Source organism: Eumetopias jubatus, unplaced genomic scaffold (assembly GCF_037043125.1).
Source record: "Eumetopias jubatus isolate StellerSeaLion01/CBP00866 unplaced genomic scaffold, mEumJub1_p1.0 scaffold_1, whole genome shotgun sequence".
NCBI classification, from domain to species: domain Eukaryota; kingdom Metazoa; phylum Chordata; class Mammalia; order Carnivora; family Otariidae; genus Eumetopias; species Eumetopias jubatus.
In genome coordinates, this window is record NW_028274807.1 from 160,257,477 (window position 1) to 160,280,665 (window position 23,189).

General features: G+C 49.4%; 1 protein-coding gene across 1 annotated transcript in view; it reads right to left on the reverse strand.

The window, feature by feature from the left end:
* MGLL (monoglyceride lipase) overlaps positions 1–23,189 on the reverse strand; it is a 109,075-nt gene that overhangs the window by 24,089 nt on the left and 61,797 nt on the right. The window contains exons 4-5 of the mRNA XM_028101814.2: positions 5,114–5,250; positions 3,674–3,784 (exon numbers count right to left, since the gene is read on the reverse strand). Coding sequence (XP_027957615.1) covers positions 3,674–3,784; positions 5,114–5,250 — 248 coding nt within the window. The remainder of the gene's footprint in view (positions 1–3,673; positions 3,785–5,113; positions 5,251–23,189) is intronic.

A 23,189-nucleotide genomic window follows, 5' to 3' on the forward strand; every position in this document is an offset into this window, starting at 1 on the left:
GGCTCGTTCTGATACTGGATACTGTTTCCAAATCTCTCCTGCTGTCCCTTCCCTTGTGCAACCACATCCTAAACACAGTGTTTTGGGGGCCAGAAGCCTCTGTCCTCCTTGTCTGTTCTCCAGGCTAAATATACCCCAGCTTGTTGAAAAAAGAGTATAGAGGTAAGACCAGATGTGTGCAGGTCTGGCAGGGTGTGTGGGGGGCGGTGCGGTCTGGCCGGGGAATCGGTGTTCCCACATTCCAGGGGGTGGGGGCTGTCCCCTTCCACGTGCCTGTCTATACTCAAAGACTCGGGTGCCTCATTGCTGCCCACTTTGATGATTTGGGGAATCTCTCCAGCAGGAGTTTGTTGCCATGAAACAAACCATTGGCACAGTCCACGGGCTGAGCTCCGGGAGAGGAGGCACGAGGCCAAGACTCGGCTTTGCACTCTGTCGCTTGGCCCCGGGAAGTCCCCTCCTCCACCTCCACTCTCTCAGGTGGGGGTGGTCTCTGGGAAGCTGTCTCTCTCGGAGGTCTGTCACGGAGACCTCACCTAACCCAGGACCTATCCTGAAATATTCCTGTTAATCCTGATAGGATGAACTATTCCTGATAATCCTGAAGGAGCCGCAAGAGTAAAACAACCAAATTAAAGCCAAACCCACAAAAACGAACAAGCCAGTCAAAAGAACAAGGCCAGCGGAAAGCACAGAGAGGGGGTACTCTCATTTGTGTAAAACACAGGAACGAATGGAGCGCGCCCATGCGTCCCAGTGGATGGAGACTCGGGCCCCGCCTCCGCTGGGCAGAGAGACTGCCTGCTGTCTGTCCCCTCTTCATCTTTCAGAGTTTGAACACTGCGAATGTATTATTCTAACGATGTTTAAATTTTATACAAAGATTCTACGAGACACTTTTAGGAAGGCCGTCACGAGAAACTAGATGTGTGCAGGGTAATCAAGTCACCCGGGGGCAGGGAGGCAAATGAATCAGAGACTCTGTCAGTCAAACTCGCCCAAGACCCAGGGGCAGCAACAGATTTCATGGTGGGGAGGATGTGTCCTCAGGTCTGTGGGCAACAGGAAATCCAATCTGTCTTGGTTAAGAGGAGGAGACCAGCACCCCCAGGGACGGCTGGTTCCTGATTTGACAAGGTGATCTATTAGCGCAGGGCTCCGGGAGGTCACGCTGGCAGCCTCCCCTGCAAGTTCCACCTCTGCTAGTGACTCTGAGGGGGAGGCTTGTGGCCCTGCTCCGGGCCCTGCCACCATGACTCCCTTGTGCATTTTATCTGGAAAGTCCCACGGTCGCTGGCTGGTCTCTAATGGAGAACGCCCATGGCAGAAAATACCTATTTTCTTCTGTGGGGAAACATCCTAGATGGAGAGCGGACAGCCCCGGATTCAAATTAATCACCCAAGTTGTGTGATCCTGGCAAGTCATTCGCCCTGCGCAAGCCTCAGTGTTCCCATTCACAAAACAAGGGCACAGCCTCGCCCGAGGGCGGTAACACACAGGAAAGCTGGGCACATGCTTGGCGCTCACTGAACTGAGTAAATCTTCCTGAATCAGAGCACACTGGGTGCTGTGAGAATTCCCCTCTCCGCTGTGACCCTGGTCTTTCTTGTTCTACTTGGAAAAAAACCCTCGATTTGAGCAATTTGGCCTCATGCTATATAATCACAGTCATGATGGGAGCCGTCCAGGAGGTCGCCCATCCTCTTGCACATGTCAATGACCATGAAGTAGCCCGTCTGTGCATTACCTATGGTTCTGGAAATTACCTTCATTTCTTTCCATGGCATAGGCAAGGGTGACTTCTGCCTCCACTGCTGTCCTCCCACACAGCCCTGAAATTTACTAATGATAGTTGATTTCAACAAGTCAGGGGTGATTTGCCTTCAAATGGGGTAAAATTCAAAGAAGCTAGGCATCTCTATGCTTCTGCAAATTAAGTAAATCATTGTTCTCTGGTTAAACTATCAGGTACTTCCAGGTTTCTCTCTTGCTCAGCCTGTCTCCATTTCAAATTGGTGACATCTCTCTATCTAAAGGAAAGCCTCTCCACAGGACCTGCCCACCCATCTCTGGCTGTGGGCTGGAGGAAACACTTCGAAGACATTTTTATAAGGTTTCATTCCCTGTGCTGTGCTCCCCTATTTGGGTCCTTGGGAGAATACTGAAAGCATCAGAGCTAAGGCAATTATTTAAATGTCCTACCGTCATTTGATGGTGAGGCCAGGGAAAGGGGGGTGAGCCATGGGCTGATGGCTACCCAGTTCCCCATGGCCCCATGACCCCCACCTCACCCTTTGAGTCCTTTGAGAGTCCTGACAACTGGCTCAGACAGCAGCCCCACGTGGCATTGGCATAAGATTAACCTTTCCCTGGGGATCCATGCGGTTGGGATTCTCCACTTTCATTTGGTTATGTGCTCTCTTAAACCCCAGGCCCCTAAAGGATGAGTCCATAACATTCACAACCCACGTTCACAACAAGCAGTCCCGTGACGCCATGCTTTCATCTCCTTTCTCAGAGAGAAAGCACCTGTTCTGCTCCTAGGTAGTGCAGCTGACCCTTGAAGAATTCGAGGGCCAGGGGTGCCAGACCCCTGCCCAGCCGAAAACCATATAGAACGTCGACTCCTCCCCAAACCCAACTACTACCTACTGTTGACTGGAAACCTTACTGAGAACATAAACAGTTGGTTAACACATATTTTGTATGTTGTACGTATCACACATTATATTCTTGCGATAAAGTAAACTAAAGAAATACTGTTATTAAGAAAACCATAAGGAGGGGCGCCTGGGTGGCTCAGTCAGTTAAGTGTCTGCCTTCGGCTCAGGTCATTGATCCCAGGGTCCTGGGATCCAGCCCCCCATCGGGCTCCCTGCTCAGCGGGGAACCTGCTTCTCCCTCTCCCTCTGCCCCTCCCCCCTGCTTGTGCACACTCTCTCTGTGAAATAAATCTTAAAAAAAATAAAGAAAATCATAAGGAAGAGAAAATATATTTACAGCACCATGAAATCCATGTATAAGTAGGCTCATTGTAGTTCATACCTGTGTTGTTCCAAGGTCAACTGTATTTGTTAGCTCATTTGCCATGTCCAAGGAGCTCGAAGTTCCAGAGCCAAGGGAATGGACACACATGCCACTGCATACCAGTATAACCGGGACAACAAAATGATGGCTAAAACAAGGGGATGCATCCCTAGAGTCAGAGGGGAAAAGTGCTCTGGGCCAGAGCAGAGCTGCCGTGAGTTCGCCTCCATGTCACCGTTACAAATTGCCTGCAGTTCCACTCATTGGGCACTTTTGGCTCAAGCTGGCAAATATTCAATGAAAATCAGCCCAGGCCCTGAACACAGATTGTTAACAAAGGTTATTTTGCTGGATTCCTAACCCGTGTCACCTTTTCCCTGTTTAACTGTCACCAATAAAACAAGCACAGACAGGAAATGATTCTTTTTTCATCTCTAAGGAACAAAACACACCTGACTTTAGAAATTATGGAACCCCAGTGGCAACAATGTTTGATATTTGTCCAAACCTTCACACAGTAATGCATGAAAGTCCAAAAACAGACTTTGACCCTTTCGCCCAGACTCTAGCTATAAAAGGATGTCCTTGTGGACGCCCCAGGTCCCAGGCACTGCAGGACTCGCCCAGAACTGGAAGTCCGTTTACCTTGAAAGTTGTTGCAGACTCAGGACTGGCAAGAACCAAAGGCGAAATGAGGACCATGCCGGAGAAGTGGCTTGGCCTCTCCACGGCTGTGAGGATGGTGATGGCACCTCCCTGCAAAGCAAAAACAGGCCAGGGTTGCTGGGTGCTGGCTTCCGCCAGCACACATATTTCTAATAAGCACCATCAACGCACTCCTCTGAGCTGCAGGCCTGGCCTGGAGCCCCGGGGAGGTCTACCTTGGAATAGACACCATGAAATGTTGGATAAACTGGATCTGCAATTATTTTATTACACATGTTTTTTTTCTCTGGGTTTTCCAAGAGCAAACATTTCAGAGAGATATAAATAAGGTTCCTGCTTGTGGGCTGCAAGTTAAACAACACATTCCTACTTCATTTCAAGCCAAAAGCTGGCAGACCCCCAATGCATCCATTCCGTCAGCCTTAATATGAGATTTTTGCTTTTGTAATCAGATTATAAGAAGAGATTGCTCTACTTTTCTTTTTTTTTCCCCCTGGTTCGGTCAATGTCCCAGAAATTTCGGTTCCAAGAAAAATACTTAATGAGCATGGATGGTGCTGGAAGCATGAGGCCTTGATTGGGGGCCTGAAGCTGAGGGTAGGTGGAGGCCAGTGTTGAAATCACAAAGGCTTACAGAGGCTGGGCAGGTAAGGGAAAAACACAGGAAGCAAGACAGGCTGCGATAAAGGGGGCGGAAGCCCTGCCCCAGAGTGAAAAGTCCCCCGCTGCACCCCACCTTCACATTTCATCAGTTCAAAATTCTCTGCCAGCCAACCTGTCAGGTTGTCCGGGGGTAGATGTGCCACCAATTTGCGGGTCGTGGATTTAAAGATTATACTTGGTTGATTCTTAGGGGATCGTATACATTTAAAAGGTGGAAAAGATTTTGAATGACTTTTAAGGAATTGTTTCCCTGGGAGAGACTATATCCCCAGTTCCCATTTGTACTGTACAAGCGGGAGCAAGCACCCAGGGTTTGGGCGCTTTCCCTGGGCTTCTGGCTGACTGAAAGCCATCTCTGCTCTGAGAAATGGCTCTGCAGGGAGAAGTGCCCTTGGGAGCCTCACTATGAAATGGCACCGAGGGGCTAATAGAACTGGAAAAAAAAGATTGGTTTCCTAGGACGCCCCCCCACCAGAGGTCCTCAGGAAGGACGGGCAGGCAGCCTCCTGGCGCCTTGGGCCCCGATGGGAAGCCCCCTCTGGGGCTGTCTCCAGGACGCTGAACCCAGCTTGTCCCGAGCACTAAACTGCCCCGGAGCTCCAAGTACAGGGCACGCAGAGGCGGGTGTGCCAGCAAGGCAGAGAGCGGATGGGGTGGAGAGCCCCTCTCCTTCATCACGGGGTTCTCACACCTCCTACCCACAGTGAGGCTGGGGACCGGGCTTGATTTGGGCAGGGTCTTCGGTGGTCTACTTACCATGGAGTGGCCCAGAAGGAAGACAGGAAGCCCTGGGTAGTTTTTCTGCATGGTATCCACGTGCTGTAACACGTCCCTGATGAAAACTTGGAAGTCAGACACTACCATTCTCTCTCCTTCGCTCTGTCCGTGGCCAACTGGAAGGGACGGGAGATGAGAGACCTGCAGTTACCGGGAGGCTATCTGCTGCACAAGCTCAGTGGTTTCCCCGCCACAATTACCCGCCACTCTTGACTGAGGACCCGAATGTATCATCCCATGGAATCCTCTCTTTCCAATCACTCTCCCTCGTGGGAATTCTCTTCCCGTTTTACAGCTTTGGAAGTCGAAGCACAGACTGGTTAAGGACCAGTGCCCAAGACCACACAGCTGGGAAGTGATATGCCAGGATGTAAATGTTGCAAAGCCTGTTCACGCAGCCAGGATGCCTTCCTTGTGGCTGTTTCCAAGGAAGGAAGGACAGGTGCACAGAGTCTCACCAGGCCTGATTTTCTACCAGTGGCTGGGAGTGAAATTGACAGGACTCAGAATTTTCTGGGGGTTTTCCCAGCTCCTTAATCCTCACGGTTATGTTTCTTTTTTGTTGTTGTTGTTTGTTTGTTTGTTTTGGGTTTTGGTTTTTTTTTTTTTGCCTTTCACCAGGTAAAGTGTTGCATCCTGTTACCTCACTTTACAGCTTTCAGTGATGACAATCTGACAAACACACAATGAGATAAAATAATCAAGTGTGTTTGCCAGAAGTCTCAATGAAGCTGCGATAAAACTAGGTCACAGCGTATTCCTCCTGGATTTTATGATCTGTCGCATTTCTGTGCTGTTCATTTCCCCTTGTTCTTTTCTTAGGGTCTCTCCACGTTTTCCCTCTCTGAAGGACATCAGTCGCTATAGAAACAGCATGCTGGCGGCTGCAGCTTCCTTATTCAGGCTGCAAGCAGCTCACGCGACTGTTTGAAAATCACAAAAAAGAAAGAGCTCCCAGAGAAGAGGGGCCACACAGCCAGAGTATCTGCCCAAACCCTTCCTGCCACCTCTGCGGGGGGGTGGGGGGCGGGGAGCAGATGTCACAGAAATAATGATGGCAACACTCATTTCACAGATAGAAAGGGTAAGGATTTACTGCCTAGAACTGACAGGCTGCCTGCACCTCAAATTCAGGTCACTGGGCAGAGGGCAAGCTCCAGTTCCCTACTGTCCTGCTGCCCGCCATGCGCCCCGCCCCCACCCTGCCACCTCTCTGACAGTCACATGGTGCCCAGTGCCCACCAGCTGTCACCTTCTCAATGGCACCCTCTGCTCCCTCGACCCCTGAGGGTTTTTTCCCTCCTTAAATCTATTTTTATTTTTCTATTGTGGTAAAATACACATAATACCAAATTTACCATCTCAACTACTTTTTAGCATACAGTTCAGTGGGCTTGAGTACATTCACAGTGCTGTGCTGCTATCATCACCATCCACGTCCAGAACTTTCCCGAATTGAAACTCCATACTCCTTGTTATGGTCTGAATTGTGTCCCCCACCACCCCCAAATTCTTACGTTGAAGTCCGAGACCCCTGTAGCTCAGAATGGGACTGCATTTGGAGACAGGGCCTTCAAAGAGGTGATTTAATTAAAATGAGGCCATTCTGGTGGGCCTTAACCCTATCCTACTGCTATCCTTATAGGCGGAGGAGATTAGAACACGGGACATCAAGGGCATGCACACAGGGGAAAGACCATGTGAGGACACCGAAGGTAGCCATCTGCAAGCCAAGGAGAGAGGACTCGGAAGAAACCAGCCCTGCCAAAACCTCAATCTTGGGCTTCCAGCCTCCAGATGTTTGAGAAAATAAATGTCTGTTGTTCAAGCTGCCCCATCTATGGTGCTTTGTCATGGCAGCTAGAGCGGACTAATACACCCATTCCACAATAATTCCCCGTTCTCTCTGCCCCCCATCCTTAGAATATAGTTCAGTAATGATATGCCACAGTCCTGTGCTTAAAGTTCAAGTTATTGCAAACATGTCATAATTATTTCCTCTGTATGCTTATGTTACTAATTTGATATATAATTAGATTTGTTAATTTCAAAATAAATTTGTTTCCAGCTATAAGTTTTGCTTTTCAATTTTCTTTTCTGAATAGATACACATTGACCTGGTACAACAGTTAGAAATTTATAAAAAGATTCATCCAATGAAGTCTTACTTCTTTTTTTTTTTTAAGATTTTATTTATTTATTTGACAGAGAGAGACACAGCGAGAGAGGGAACACAAGCAGGGGGCGTGGGAGAGGGAGAAGCAGGCTTCCTGCTGAGCAGAGAGCCCGACGCAGGGCTCCATCCCGGGACCCTAGGATCATGACCTGAGCCGAACGAAGGCAGACGCCTAACGACTGAGCCAGCCAGGCACCCCTGAAGTCTTACTTCTATGCCTATCTACTCTACCTGTCCTCTCTTGCTCCCTATGGTTAACCATTTTAATTATTTTCTGGTTTTCTCTAAAAGCATTTCTTTTTTGCAAAAATACATTGCAATGCATGGTATCCCTTTGCATGAGTGAATGAAAGTTTCTGCAAGCAGTCTCTCGTCGAAAAATTGTGTGCTAGCCAATCTCTTGTTTATTAAACAGCTGGCTGTAATAAATAGCCTGGGGGGTGTTCTAATTCACTTTGGTGAAGGGGTGCCCTCGGGGTATATGTCTAGATGCCGGATTGCTTGGTTGAAAGGTACGTGCCCGTGTCACTTAAGTAGTTTCTGCCAAACTCCCCCCCACATGGGATATCCAGTCTTGACTTGATCACCCAGGTATGGGAGAAGGCCGTCTCTCTCAGCCTTACCAACAAAGCGTGTCGACTGGCGCTTGGGTTTTTACCCATAAGATAGGGGAGAAAGTATAGTTTGAACATCTCATTCTTCAAGAGCCAGTTGTATTTCTTTTGTGGTGAACTGAGAATTCATGTCCTTGCTTATTTTTTTCTGTCTTGCATTTTGTCTTGATATTTAAGAGCTTCTTCTATATTAGCTGGTTTTTTGTCCTTTAACTTCACTTACGTTGTGGTTAGCTGTGCAGGCGATTCTTACTTTTAAATAGCCAAATAATAAATCCTTTCTTTTTATGGCTTCTGAATTTTGATTCTTGGTTATAAAGGCTTTCTCCACTTCAGGGTTCTAAAGGGTGTCGACAGTCATATGTTGTGAGTTCTTGTATGGTTTCATTTCTTTTTTTGTTGCAACAGGTACATAACCCAAAACTACATGCATCGCTTCTAAGCGTCCAGCTCAGTGGCCTGAAGGACACTGACAATATTGTGTAACCATCACTTCTATTGAGTTGCGAAATGCAGATGGGTCTTAATTGTCTTAACAAAAGTCCTGAAGTCATTACTTCACTGAATTGTGAGGTCATCCTTGTCATAGGCGACAGTTCCATTTTCACTTGAATCTAGTCTATTTCTGGATTTCTGCTCAGTCCGCTTATTCGGGAGTTAGCTCCTGTTATTGAGCATTACAGTATCTGCCTATCCTTTCTACGGATTACGTGCAGGAGGCCCCGGGCACTTCCCCAGCTTGCCCTTGTTCCTGTCCGTGGCTCCCATGCTCTGGCTCTCCTCCTAGTGTAGATGTCTCCTAGCTACACAGTCTCTGGCTCCTGGCTCTTTCCAGAGCTGCAGATCTGTTTTGACAGCCCCTGGTCCGAAAGATTCCCGATTGTCCCGTGGCTCCTTAAAACTGCTTCCAGACCGGCTCTCCTCCTGGCTTCCACATGGCGCTTCATGGCCCCATCGTCTTTCCAAATCATTCAGGCCCAAACAGCACTGTTGTCTTTGACTTTAATTCTGTCCCTACAGCTAGCAGCTGATCCCCGATTCCTTCTGGATTTCCAGAGGCACAGCCTCCTGAATCGGTCGCTTGTGGGGGCGGGGAGGGGGAGGCCCCTTTTGGGTTTCACCAGCCACGGCCTCCTGACTAGCCTCCCTGCCTGCCGCAAGCTCTCCCAGCTCTAACCTGCTCTGCACTGCCCTGCTCCGCTTCTGGAAGCTGCTCTGATCCTGCAGTGGCCCACTTTCCAGAACTCGGTCTGCACATTCCAGCCCAGGATTCAGGGCCTCCACTAAAGTCTCCAACACGTCCCTCTGCCTCGGGAGAAACGTTCCTATAGCCCCACTGATACCCTCCTGCTCACTGTTGCTCAGAGCACACCCATACCTCCTGCCTCGCGCCTCTCAGGGAACAGCCAGCCCCTCTGCGGCGGAGCCCTCACTCCTGTGCCAGGCCAGGAGCAAAGCCCTTTAAGACCAGGCACCAATCCTATCACTTCCATGAAGTCAGCTGTGATCCCCTGGAAGCAGGTGTGATTTTTCCCTTCCCCCAGAGCATTTCTTGTCTTTGTCACATGTGAGTTGATGAGACTTTCCCTTCTTTCTCTCCTCCAGCACCATCCCTCCCCCATGCCCTGAGGGTCCCTGGAGCCAGGGTGACAAACAAAAGCTTCGATGAGTGCCCCCCCCCCACTGTACTGTGCAGTGGAGGATTCTAAGGCGAGTCTGGCTGGACTGGGCAGAAGAGAGTGCTGTGCGTGATTAGTGATGTCTGCTATGGACACGAACTAAGGAGGAAGTTCAGCGTGCATGTACCCCATATTCACCAGGCTGTCCTGGCAAGCAAGGATCCCATTTTACTCATCTGCACTTGCCTCAGGGCTCTGTGCATAGACCTGGCAGAGGGTAGGTGCTTGATTAATGCCTGTTGAAATGAATTGTAGGCAGTATTTCCATAATGGACACGCATCAAAGAGATTTAACTCCAGGACTCCGGCTACAGTGGATGTGATACATTTCCTTTCCCACCATGTAGACGGAATCTACTGAGCAACAGTCTGCACATGCAACTCAGATTCTTCTTCCCCTGTATCTTTTTTAAAGAACCATGCGCCACAGACCTTGATCCCACATGCTTTGAGTTTTGTTTACCTCTATGTACTATTATTTTATTTTTTATTATTTTTTATTTTCTCTATTTTGACGCCTTAACATCTGACCCTAGAGACACTGCCCCTCCCAGCGTTCACCAATTTCTAGAGATGGGAAAGAACTTACTGTGAGCTAGGCTTCCATATGCAAACTGACCACCCCAGAGCCCCAGCACCCCTCCTCTATGGCGCTCGCACTCCAGGGCACTAACCCCCTGCCCTAAGCACCCCAGAGCCAGGTACCGGATAACGAGGGACAGCCCTGCGCCCCAGAGCATGCTGAAATTATTCAAACCAGTCAATCTTACACCTGCTTGCCCTGCCTCACCTGGTCCCACGTTTCCCCCTCACTCCCTCTGCCTCCTGATGACCCTGGAGCCACATCTTCTGTTTCTAGGGCTCTGTGAATATAATTAATTATTATTTCATGACAGTCATTTCTGTGTCTGTGTGTCTCACCATACCTGATTAAAACAAGTCTTAGGCAGTCTTAAACATCTAGCACTGTATTTGATAAAAAATAAGCACTTAGTAATTCTCTGTTGAATGGTTAAATAATCCCAGTCTCTCTTTGTCTCATACATAATCTTTCTATTTTCCACGCTACTATCATGTGCAAAAGAGATTGCTGGGAAATATCCAGAAGGCTGATAATCCTGTTAATGTTAGAATGGAAAGAAATGAACACCCCACTTGCCTTTTATTAGGGAACCAGTCCTACTTAGTATTCATTTTCTTATAGAAAAAAACGCTGGTAAAATACAGCCTGAAGTAAGGGAAGAGAGAGTAAGGGTTCACAAAGCAGGAATAACAATGCCTGATACTTGAGAGGCAGTTGATAATTTACAAAGCCCCTTTCCCAGGGTTTAGTCCACCTGATCCTCACGACTCTGTGAGTTAGGGTTCCAGTGCCCCATTTTCTAGCAGAGGAAAGGGACCCTCAGGCAGACTGGATGGAGCTCGGGCCTGCGGTGATTCAGAGTCCAGACTCCACATCCAGGGCTTTTACTGTCAACGGCTCTTTGGGAAACATGGGCAGGAAGCGGGAGGCTCAGAAGCTGGTAGAATGAAAAGAGAAGCCCTTCCTCATAGGGTAAAGAACCTGCCAGGAGCACACACAGCCGGCACCTTCCCTCCGGGCTTGTGCCGGGGAGCTGCTCACACCTGAGGCAAGTCCTGGGAGTGGCCCAACAGCCGCTCTCAGGTGGGGCAGCTAACTCAGGGCCAAGGATTTGGTCTCCCTGGGAAGATCCACTGGTAAGAGGACAGGCACCTCCTCCCACCACAATTAGGGTATCGACCCTGCATTCCTGGCCAACCCACTGGAGGTCAGCAAGCACCAGGCTGGGGGGGGGGGGACCCTTACAGGATGTGTAGTCAGGCCAACCAGAGAGAGGATCATCGTGGAGCCTCTGGCCTTGAGAATCATGTGGCTGGACCAGCAGGAGCCAGAAGTGGGTGTCACAGCTCCTCAAACCCAGAGGGAGAATCCACTGCGGCTAAGCACCAGAGTACCACAGACACTGCTAGGAGCAAAGGTGAAGGCCCTCATGAGGCTCTAAGTCTAACGTAATCACTAACTCATATATGTTATAGGAAGGAGAGAAACCAGTACAGCCACTTCGGAAAACATTTTGGCATCTCATAGGGTTGAAATTCCATACTTTACAACCCAACAATTCTACCCCAGGTATAAATACGCCCAAGAGAAATTCTTGTGCGCGCCCCCGGGGAGACAGGCATATGACTGTAGCAGCCTGTTAGAATAGCCAGAGATGGACATCTTGTAGCAAAAGGGATCATTCTACAGTCAGATGAATAAGCTAAAGCTACATGCAGCAACATGGATGAACCTTAGCAAGACAATATAAAGTGAACAAAAGCAAGTCATCGAAGACAGCTTAAGTGTGCAGTTCAGCCGTTTTCTATAAAAGCTAAAAACAAAAACAAAAACAAAAAACCACCCAAGCAAAAGCAAACAATGTATTTTTTGAGTGCCGTACCTATGTGATAAAAGCATAAAATAACAAAGCGAGGGAATGAAGCACACAGTTTAAGATGGTGGTTACTTTGTTTACTTGCCCACATGCAAAATTGGTAAGCCACGTACCCATCTCCTAAAGTGGCTGGTGGGATAAATGAAATAGTATAACCTACTGGGCATACAGCAGGCCTTCGGCGCATGCTAGCTGTCACCCTCCCGGCCCTACATCCAGTTCCAGATGAGAAAACTCGTGAACTGTCTTGGGGCTCAGCACTCTTCTGCACCACCGTTCTTCCGCACATCTAACCTGCATTTCTCACACTTACAAAGATTTCCTCTTGTCCAGCTGTCCAAAGATATGGAGGACAGCTGGTCTGCCTCCTCAGGACAAGCATGGCTTTCTTAGAGATGAAGCATTAAATAAACTTTCAGCTCAGTTTCCTGCAAACTAAAATTCCCGAGGTTTAACATGTAACAGACCCCTTTTCCCCTTCCAAAACATTAGATCCGTCATGTCCTCCTCCCAATTCCAGAAGTCCCCATGTGATGCTCTTCAGCTGCTTGGAGCTTAGGGTAGGGTAAACATGACAAAAACGTAGAAACGCTGCAACCCAAGTTCAGCTGCTGTGGCAACTCGACCAAGGGCTACTTTGAAAAATCCAAGAGGTATGCACATGGGAAAGTGCATTGCTTTAAAACAAGTGCAGATTCATTTCTCCAAGATGTGAGATGCTATACTTTTAACATATACAAAGCGGAGCTTACTGAAAGCCTTGGAGAGATGCAAGCACCCACGACCAGCTGAGGTCAGGGTCCCAGAGCTTTCAGAGAAGGCAAGAGGCGGGCCAGCATGTTCTCAGCCGCACAAAGTAAATAAGTTGCAAATTCAAGATGCACACCTAAGATGTTATGAAGGTAAAAAGAAAAGAGACTCATTTGTTAAGCTTTTATTTTTTATTTATTTTTTTTCCTAAAGATTTATTTATTTATTTATTTGAGAGAGAGAATGAGATAGAGAGAGCATGAGAGGGGGAGGGTCCGAGGGAGATGTTAAGCATATTTTATTATACGCCTGTGCTTGTGCCAGCGTCCCAGGCCTGTGACCCCTCCGGTACAGTGATGACAACTCTAACTTGGAGGGTCACCATCCAGTGTAAAGATGAGGAGGCAAAAGCCACAGAGTGCCAGGCACTAGCAGACTGGGGTTAAGGGTGGGGGGCTGGAGTCAGCGCTGCCTCCATGTGACCCGGGGCAGGTGACCTCACCTCCAAAGGCTCAGCTTCCTCTCCCGGAGTAAGGGGCACTCACAAAGCCCATTCCATGGGGCGCCGTGAGGATTAAGTGAGAGCTTGAGTGTAAGGTGGTTGGCGCTGTGTGTGGCAAGTAGTAAGTGCTCAATAAATGCCTACTGGTGCTATTAGGTTATTATGAAGATGGGGTCTGGACCCAAAGCCACCCTGCATTCTTTACACTGGGACATCTGCTGTGTCACTTCCGATTCCCACACATCACCACCTCCAGGATACAGGGAGGTCCTCTGCTCCTCAAAACTGGCATTAAGTATGTGCTAACATGGCACAAGGCGTAGGCAAGGGAGAATGATGTCAGAAGTGCCCATGATTCCTGGAAATCTGTGAACGATGATTTAGATCTTTCCTGTTGATTCCTCAAGCAGATGTGGGGGGAAGCCACACCCCAGGAAGCTTTGTTTCCTGAATCAAGTCTCCACTTCCTAAGGAGCAAGTGGGTTAGGAGTCCCACATGATAATGGTGGAGGGGTGGAGGCTGGGGGCTCCGGAATCCGGCCTCAGGCATTCCCCCACCAACTCAGTCTTGTCAGAATAAGGGACGAGGCAAAGGGAGGCCTTGGGCAGAAGCCACCTGCCAGGATCCTAGGGGTCCTGCTCACTTTGAGCCCCTGATCCCTGCTGGCCCTGCCTGTGAAGAGGTTAGAGACTGGCCATCTGGCCCTCTCTGCCCACCCTCACCACTTGGGCACACTGATCTCCCAACACAGAGGGATAGAGCATGGTCCTGCAGCTGCCGGCGCAGCCCCTCTGTGGAGTGAGCATCCCCCAGCCATCCTGGCTGCGGGACACCACGGCCCTTTGTGCCATCAGGCTGTGTGACTGCAGGAAGGTGCTAGAATGCCTGCTCTGTCCCGTATGCTAGCCACCAGCCACATGTATCAGTTAAACTTAGAGTAATACACGTTCAAGGCAGCTGTCTGGGAAAAAACAGACAAGCATTGAGGTAGCCACCGAGTGTGGGTTTAGGGAGGGCAACTCTGGGGTTAGACTTCCTCGGGTCAAATCTGGCTTCATTCTAGTAAGGTTTTCAACTTCTTGGAGCTGCATTGTGCAGATAATAATAGCCCTACCCGACTTGGATCGTTGGTAAGATTAACAGAGATCATCTGTGTAAAGTACTTGGGTCAGTGCTGGGCACAGAGGAAGTGATCAGTAAGTATTGGCTGCAGAAACAAGAAACTACACCAAAAAACAAACAGAAAACGACAAACCACTCCTGCCCCCAGCCAACCAGAAATGTTGTCTCATTTCAATTGCTTGCCAACATGAACCCTGTGAACTGATCTGGGAAGATCTCTATGACACATCGCTGGGAGAAAAACCTCAAATTGTGGCATGCTGCCTAAAGAGCTCACCACTTACGTTTTTAACAACCCACAAAATCATACTATTCCCTGTGGCCCCAGGGAGGCCCCCTGCCTTGCATTTGGCTCTGGACATGACGACCTTGGTGGGGCCAGGGCAGGCTAGCAGGGGCTTCTCAGGCTCTTCCCAGCCTGGGATGCAGGTACTCTGCCCTTTGTCAGGCACAGACCTCCTGCTGGGACACCGCCCCTCCCCCTCCCCATGGATGCGTGCCTTACAAAGCGGCTGAAGGTTTAGGAGGAGGTGGCCTAGCATGTGCCTTCCAGCAAGAACAGCCGGGGAGCATAACTTGACCCCTTGCTCAGTGACTGCCCACTATCCCACGTCCAGTCTCCAGAGGCACGGGCGCTAGGGCGTGGGGTGGGGAGGTCAGTCCTGTGAACCAACATGACCTTCTCTAACAGGGCTGCTGCAGGGAGACGGAAAAGCAGCTCATTTCAACCAAATAAACGTTTCCTAAATACCTGTTGTGTGCCTGGTCTTGGCTAGGGACTGGTGACCTGAAGTTGATTTGTAATTTAATATATAATACGAATACCCCCTCTCCCCCACATTGTTACATAATTTGTACTTGTGATTTCTACTGACTGCCTGCTATCCTAGCAGGGGGATCAAATCAAGACTCACTTAGCTATTTTCAATGGTGAGGCATTGAGAGTGCCTTCAGTCTTTGCTGTTAGAAATAACACTGGGATGAACATCTTGTTACAGATGTTTATAGACTTGTTAGGATTAACTTGCCATGATGGGGTTTCTGGATCAAAAGATATGACTATTTGGGGGAGTCCCCATTAGTAGAACCAAAAGTGCTTTCTAAATGGAAAGTTTTCGTCGTCCCCAGCAAGTATGGAAATGTGAGTTTCATCACATCCTTGTCTGCATAGGGAGCTGTGTCTTTATTATATGGGAAGTGGGGCACTCACTTTGTTTCCAGGCAAGAACCCCAGGGAAAGCTGAAGAACATGGAGCTCAAGTCATGTTTTTTTCTTTTCTCCACTTTTGGTGGGGAGTGAGCTTAGAATATAAATGTGACCCAAACAATGGTTCATAAAATCATCCCGGTCAGGGTTGACTCATTTGGAAGCTCTGGGGCAGGCAGCCATATCTAATGCAACCAAATGTGAGGTGCCAGAAATCCAGCTAGAGGCCGCCTACACCAACAAGCCACAGTCTTCCAGTTCCAGCAGATTTCCCCGGACGGTGCCGTCTGCTTCCAGTGCTTACCTCAGTGCTTTACTGGAACAGCAATACCTGCACCCCTAGCTTTCCTTCCCACTTTAGAGATCATGGTTTCAAAGCCCATTTTCCAGTGCAGGTCTGGCTTGCTTTCTGTGCTCCTGTGACATCCAATAGCAGAAGCCCCATTAGCAATGGCATCTACCAAAGTGTAAGAACGGAAGACCAATGACAAATTAAAAGTAAAGGAACTGCATCCTGAAGCTAAAGGCCATATGTCCATTTGCTGCCACCAAAGGAAAAAAACAAACAAACATGTTCGGTCATCAGCCTACACATGTCGCTCATGCTAAAAACATCCTTGTTAGGTTCCAAGAGCAGAGTGTGGGAACAGAGTGTGGGAAAAAAGTCCTAGGGCCAAGGAACCAGAGAGGCTATGTGATCCCGATGAGAAGGCGTCAGGGCAAAGAAGAACGTGTGACCAGGTTCTGCTTCTGTCTCCTGCTCTTTCTCTTTTTACAAAACATGCATTTGGCAAAAAGTCCAAGATCACAGCTTGTTGGTCTGAAAAACAGTTTGTTTCCCTCAACAAAAGCCATTTCCTCCTCTTGTGTTTGCTGCTGGTCCAGCCTTCCTTGCAGGGACACTGGGAACAGAATGCTTCTGTGCCCTCGGCTACCAGCACGCTGAGTTACCTTCCACCAAAGGAAACCGCCTTCCATTCTAGCTCCCTGCAGCATCCAAGTACACGCTCAACTTTACAAAGGACATAAAGACAGAAATTAATTTCTTTACTAATTGACAACAGCTTGAAAAAGGTATAAAGATGCCAAAATTCAGCATATGGGCTATGGAAACACATTTTGGCTCAGATTTTTTTTTTTTTTTTTTTTTTTTTTTTAGCTGTTACAACATGCTTTATAATGTAACCAGCTAAAAGGCTGTTAACGGTGTGGCATTTTAGAAATAATGCATTTTCAGGATTTCACGTTTAGAGCGTTTATTTGAAAACATCCTACTCTCCACTGTGTAAATAAGAGAAAACAGCATGACAAAAAGTGTCATAACTAAGGTTCTTGGCGTCTAGCAAGAGGATCTCTCTTTTGCATCACGCTGCAGGATGACGACTCGTTTTTGGAGAGCTGAGGGAGGCTGGTTCCCACTCTGGGACTAGCGATCACCTCCTACGTGTCATACCTGTGGGGGTCATTCTCCTGTTCATCTTCTGCCTCACCAACAAATTCTGGGTTAACCAAAATCATCCAGAAATACTAGTAGACCTTTCACCCAGATCTTTCCGATGAAGTTTGAATATACAGAAAGTTTATAAACAGGCAACAGCTGTGGGGTGGGGGGAGGTGTTCACTCTCAGAAACTTCCAGGATGCGAGGAGATCAAGGAATAAAAAGTCTGTGAGAAAATAACAGGACACTGCAAATTCTGAATAATGCTTGAGGCAAATTACAACACACCACGAGATTACTCCATGAGATCAGCAATCCCAAGGGTTTGAAACTTCAGAAAAATGTTAAATATATTTTTAAAAACCTTCATATATTTAGAGGCAGATAAAGGGGAAAAGTTCAAAGGGATAGGGAACAATGTGCCAAATAAGGCAAACTCCTGACCTGACCCAGCTTTCACAGAATACTTCATGTTAAAACTATTTTCTCCATGTCCTTCAGACCATCTGGATTTTTGTTAGGGAACAGATTAAACAGACTATGTTTTGACTAACGTATGTGACTGCATACCGTAGACCCATTGGCTGGCAGAGCTCCTGGAAGACCACAGGAAGGGTCTGGGTTCAAATCCTGCTACTACTTTGTAGCTGTGTGAGCGTGGGCCAGCCACCTCGCTGCTGTGATCCTGGTTTCCCACGGGTGAAAACTGCCCTTGAGGACGGGTGGAGGCGGCTGGCAGGTGGCTGAAGGCTACCCAAGAGGGCAGGTGGAGGCAGCTATTGACAGCATGGTGGATGGGCAGCCTCCCCAGCGCAGCCTTCCTCCCTTGGGCCAAGCAGGGCTGGACAGGGGTGCTGTGCCCAGAACAAGCTCCCCTCTAGAGACGATTGTCACAAGCTCTCTCTGTGATCAGGGCCCGATGAGCCACGGAGGATGAACGGAGAAGGCTAACTGGGGCACTGACTTCTTACAAGACCAGCTGTGAAACTGCCTGTTTTTGCCCACCGTGTTAACAAAAGTGCTTGTGACTGTTCAGAGTTCAAATAGAAGGGGACACCTGGTAGCCAGGAGCTTGGGAGAGAGTGGCCCAGACGGGAACAGGTGGGAAGGGCAGATGTGCTAGCAGGGCGGAGGCCGGCAGAAGACACAGGGCTCCTGGGGTTGCCGACATGAGCCCGTGTCCCGCTAAAGTGGGACAGTCTTTCTCACTCTGCTTCAGAGAAAAAAAACCCGAACAAAAATACAGGCAACCACTTGCACCGAGTTTTCTCATATGGGAGCCGCACACATCACTCTAGCTAGGTTTCTCCAAGTCTCTCCAAGCTGCTCATCACCCCTGTGCAGATGGCAACCACCCTCCTTCTGAGAGCAAAACTCTCCCCTCCCTGGGCTCAGATCCTACGTGTCCTCCCGCCTCACTGGCCCAGAGGGTCCTTTGTCACCCCCTGCCCATCCCCTCACTCAGAGGAACTCGGTTCATCTTGTCTGTCCCCTAGAAGGCCGTCAGCTTCTCCCTGAGCACTCAGGCTCCCCAGCCCCAGCATCCCCACTCCACAGTGTAATTATGCTCCACACTGTGAAATCACACCCCCCAGGGATGGTGTGCTCCTCGTGCTTTATCTCTGTGTCTCTAGCATCTAGAAAAGTGCCAGGTCCACAGCAAATTCTTAGGAGTTAAGAGAACTAACCAGAACCAGAGACTGGCGTATTGGGTCACAAATGAGAGGTTCACTCCAAGTGAACTGGCTGTGGAATCTCAAGTCCAGCCCGGCCCCAAATGGGCAGTCACAGTATCTTCTATCAGGTGGCTGTCCAAAGACTTGTGACGCACGGTCCCAGGCTCCCTGGAGACACCAGCTTCCACGATGACACCCATCCAGCTCCTCAAAGACTATCTCAAAGGAAACACCCAGAACTGCGATGGAGCTGGAGCCCTGTTCCACACACGAGGTCTCTGGGACTGGCTCACAGACTCCTGAGCCTGTGACTCAGTCACAGCCCAGAAAGGGGGGCATTCCCCGCAGAAGCAGGATTTCATGAAGGAAGGGGCCCCAAAGGTAATGAGTAATTCACAAGAAGATTCAGAACTATTCTCCAAAATGCCAAGTGTTAAAAGTAATTGTAAGCAAATATCAAACGACTTATGACCATACTTTGTGATCTCACTGGTGTGGTGTCCAGAGGGCAATTTTAGTTTCTTCCATAAAAGCATGCCTGTCCTCCCTGGCCTCGAAATTTTTGCCCTCTACACCAGGAAGAGGCATTTGGCATTCAAAGGAAAATCCGAGTCCAATCTGAGTTCTTCCGAATTCAGGGTTGTATACCACAATCTGTTGACACTGTTCCTTCCTCCATAACGCCCGGGGGAAAGCCCAAAGTGTGGGCCACAGCCCCCAGAGTTGGCCACACTCACCTGACTCGCTCCCATCATGGTGCTAGGGGCTAAGCTGTGGCCCCCACAAATCCCTATGCTGAAGTCCTAACCCCAGTACCTCAGGATGTGACTGCGTTTGGAGACGGGGCCTTTCAAGAGGTGATTAGTTAAAATGAGGTCACAGGGGTGCGCCCTCTCCAATCTGACTGGTGTCCTTACAAGAAGGGGAGGCTAGGACCCAGACATGCACAGAGGGACAACCACGCGAGGACATGGGGAGAAGGTGGCCCTCTGCACGCCACGGAGAGAGGCCTCGGAGGAAACCAGCCCTGCGGATCTAGGACTTCCGGAACCACGAGGAAGTCTACGTGTGTCGTTTAAGCACCGCCCCTCCGCCACCTGTGGTGCTTCTTAGGGCAGCAGAAGCCACGCCAACTAATGTCCATGGCACCCTCTCCTTTATGCTCCCACAGCCACAGATGGTCTGCCTTCCCTCCACACATCCCAGATACGGACTCCGTTCTTGTGCAGAGGAAACTCTCTTTGCTCAGAATGCCACCCTCCTCTGCCCACCTCACAGGTTTGGCCTCAACCATCGAACCCCCCCTGCAGACTCCTCGCAGTGCCCTGTGCCCCTGCTGCAGGGGGCTGCCCCTCCTCTCCGTGTGGCAGACCCCATCATGCTTACGGCCCGCAGATGGCCCTTGGCTGAGACACCTGGGATCTGGTGCAAAGTCTGATCTCCTGTCGCCGGGATTCCGACCCTTCTCGAACTGAACAGGACCAAACTGAAAGTTCCAGAGGGCTTTCCTGTTATAACGCCTTTAGAATATATAAATTCAGATAATGTCCATTTTAAAAGGATACTCCAGGGGCTCCTGGGTGGCTCAGTCGTTAAGCGTCTGCCTTCGGCTCAGGTCATGATCCCAGGGTCCTGGGATGGAGCCCCGCATCGGGCTCCCTGCTCAGCAGGAAGCCTGCTTCTCCCTCTCCCACTCCCCCTGCTTGTGTTCCGTCTCTCACTGTGTCTCTCTCTGTCAAATAAATAAATAAAATCTTAAAAAAAAAAAGGATACTCCACTCATCTTTTATTCACCCAGATGTTTCCTGAGCACTTGCTATGTGCTAGGGGTGGAGGCGGGCCGTGGAGAAGGTGAGTGAGGAGCCCCCTCCACACCCCAAACAGGCCTCTTGTCATTCTGGTGGAATCAGAGGAGAAACACAGAAAATGTAGAGCAGGTCTGCTGATGGGAGGAAGCCGAGCAAGGGGCAGGTGGGCAGTGCACACGTGCGTGTGTGGATGTGGGGGTGACAATTTCCAAGGCTTGTGAGAAGGTGATGTTTCAGTGAAGATGAGAAGGAGGGGACAAGGAAAGCTACACAGACGTCTAGGGACACATGCTCCCACTTCCCACGGCTCCAGATGGGGGCCTGTGGGCGGGGAGCACAGGGAGGCCAGGGATCTGGAGTGGGGCAGGGAGGGGAGGGCCCCTGGAAGAGATTCCCAGTGGGGCAAGGGTGGGGCGCGGGCAGAGGCTTCCTGTGGAGGAGTCACCTCTGTGTCCAGTTTGCTTCCCAGTGGAATTCAGGGCCCTTTTCCTTCTGGGATTGCTGTGGAGACACAATCAAGGGTCCCCATTCTGCCCGCGGCCTGGTGGGTGGCCCCAAGCAAGACCCTTGCCCTCTCTGGACCTTGGCTTCCTCGTCTGGGCAGGGAAGGAGAGAGTCTCCATATCTGCTCCCATCAAGCTTCAGTCTCTGCACTCCCCTTGTCCAAGGTCAGAAAAAAAGTAGAGGGAAGTACACAACCAAGGGAGCGAGTCCCAGTGCCCCTGGGGAGGGGAACAGAGAGCCCCAGACAGCAGGTGGGAGGCTGGACCTGCAGGGACTCAAGGGAACATCAGCCTGTCCTGCTGGCAAAATCCCTGGCCCTCCATCACCCACACACACGTGCAGAGACGTGCACACATGCACACACATGTACACACACACACACTTCCATAAACATGTGCACACAGCTAAAAGGATATACCACACAACAGGGTACTGGTTGTTTCTGGGTAGTCTGATTAAGGTTAATTTAATTGTTTTTCCTTTTTTTATATTTTCCAAAATTTGTACAATGAACTAGTATTTTGTCATGGGGGGGAATAAACGCTGCTTTTTTTTTTGAAGTTACACTCGTACCCGTGTACAGACACGTAAAGAACAAAATCATCCAGCTCTGCAATCAGCCTACAGTCATACCTGCTCTTGAGAAAGGATGGTAATTGGAGTTAGTGCATCCATGCATTAAACCAACACACAGGGACTTGGCTAGGTGGTAAGGATATGAAAGTTAATGAGTGGGGGCCGGGGGTGGATATAGTGACAATCAATCTGAAGGGTCCTTTAATATAGCAATGATGCTTCTGCTGGCTTGGATCAGAGCCATCAAGACCAGACCTTAACTTCCACCAAGACACCCTGGGATAGAAAAAGGCACTTATCAGAAATAGCTCCGAGAAAAGCTTTCCATTCTATTCTGCCTGTTCTGGCTTCTCAGAAACACACCTGGAAGCTTATCTTGGTCACGTGGTAGGCTGCAAGGTGTCCCCTGCTTTCCCAGGGGCTCCTGCAGGTCTTCCCAGCCAGGCCTGAATCCAGGCTCGGGACTTGCTTCGACCGGCACAATGCAGCGAAGGTGATATATAGCCCCGTCTGAGCCTAGGCTCAAAAAGGTCTTGCAGCTTCTGGAAAACCTGCTCACCTGCTGGCTGACAGAGACCAGCCCAGTCACCTCCACGGCCTTGGCCACCCCAGCCTGCAGCCGATGACCCTCAGGCCACAGGTCTTGCCGAGGACCCGCAACAGAGCCGGGCCTGACACGCTGACTCTCAGGATCATGAGCTAGAAGAATGGCTGTTGTCTTAAGCCACTCAGCTGTGGGGTACTTTATTGAATAGCAATAGCTAATGATGGCTGTCACGAATGTCCCTGGGCAAGAAAACCTTGGCTTTATTTATTTGTTTATTTGAGAGAGATGGGAGGTGGAGACAGGCAGAGGGCGTGGGAGAGAGAGAATCTCAAGCAGCTCCCCGCTGAGCACGGAGCCTGACACGGGGCTCTAGATCCCACGACCCTGAGATCATGACCTGAGCTGAAATCAGGAGTCGGACGCTTAACCGACGGAGCCACCCAGGTCCCCAACCCTGGCTCAATTTAAACTGGCCCTCAGAGAATGTTGTTTTAGACTGTGAGGCTCTGGCTGAGAGAACTATTCTCCTGTGCTGGACGTCTGGGGTCTCCCGGTCCATAGTGGGGCCTTTTGGAGGTCTGGCACTATGGCAGGTGAAAGGTCACAAATAATAACTTGTCAACAAGCATTGCATCTGTTGATTATTGTTAAAATTGTCATTTATTTCTAAATTACAAAAGACCTGAATACAGTCTCAGATTTGCTCACCTGATCACTTTGGTGTGCTTCTACACACTCACATTCTTCGGTCTGTACCTCCGTATAATTTTGTGTTATGATCTTTTTCTTTCCAAAAATAGTTGTCTATTTTTACCCTTAACAATATGCCTCGGAGACCTCTCCAAAGCCAAATTATAGATGTCTCTCCTTCTTTTTAACCAGCAACATACGAATATGCCCTAGTCTATCTAACCATTCCTCTGTTGGTGGGCATGTGAGTTGTTCTGGACTGTTTGCTAGAACAAGGCTTTGTGTCTCTGGGCACACCACGGGT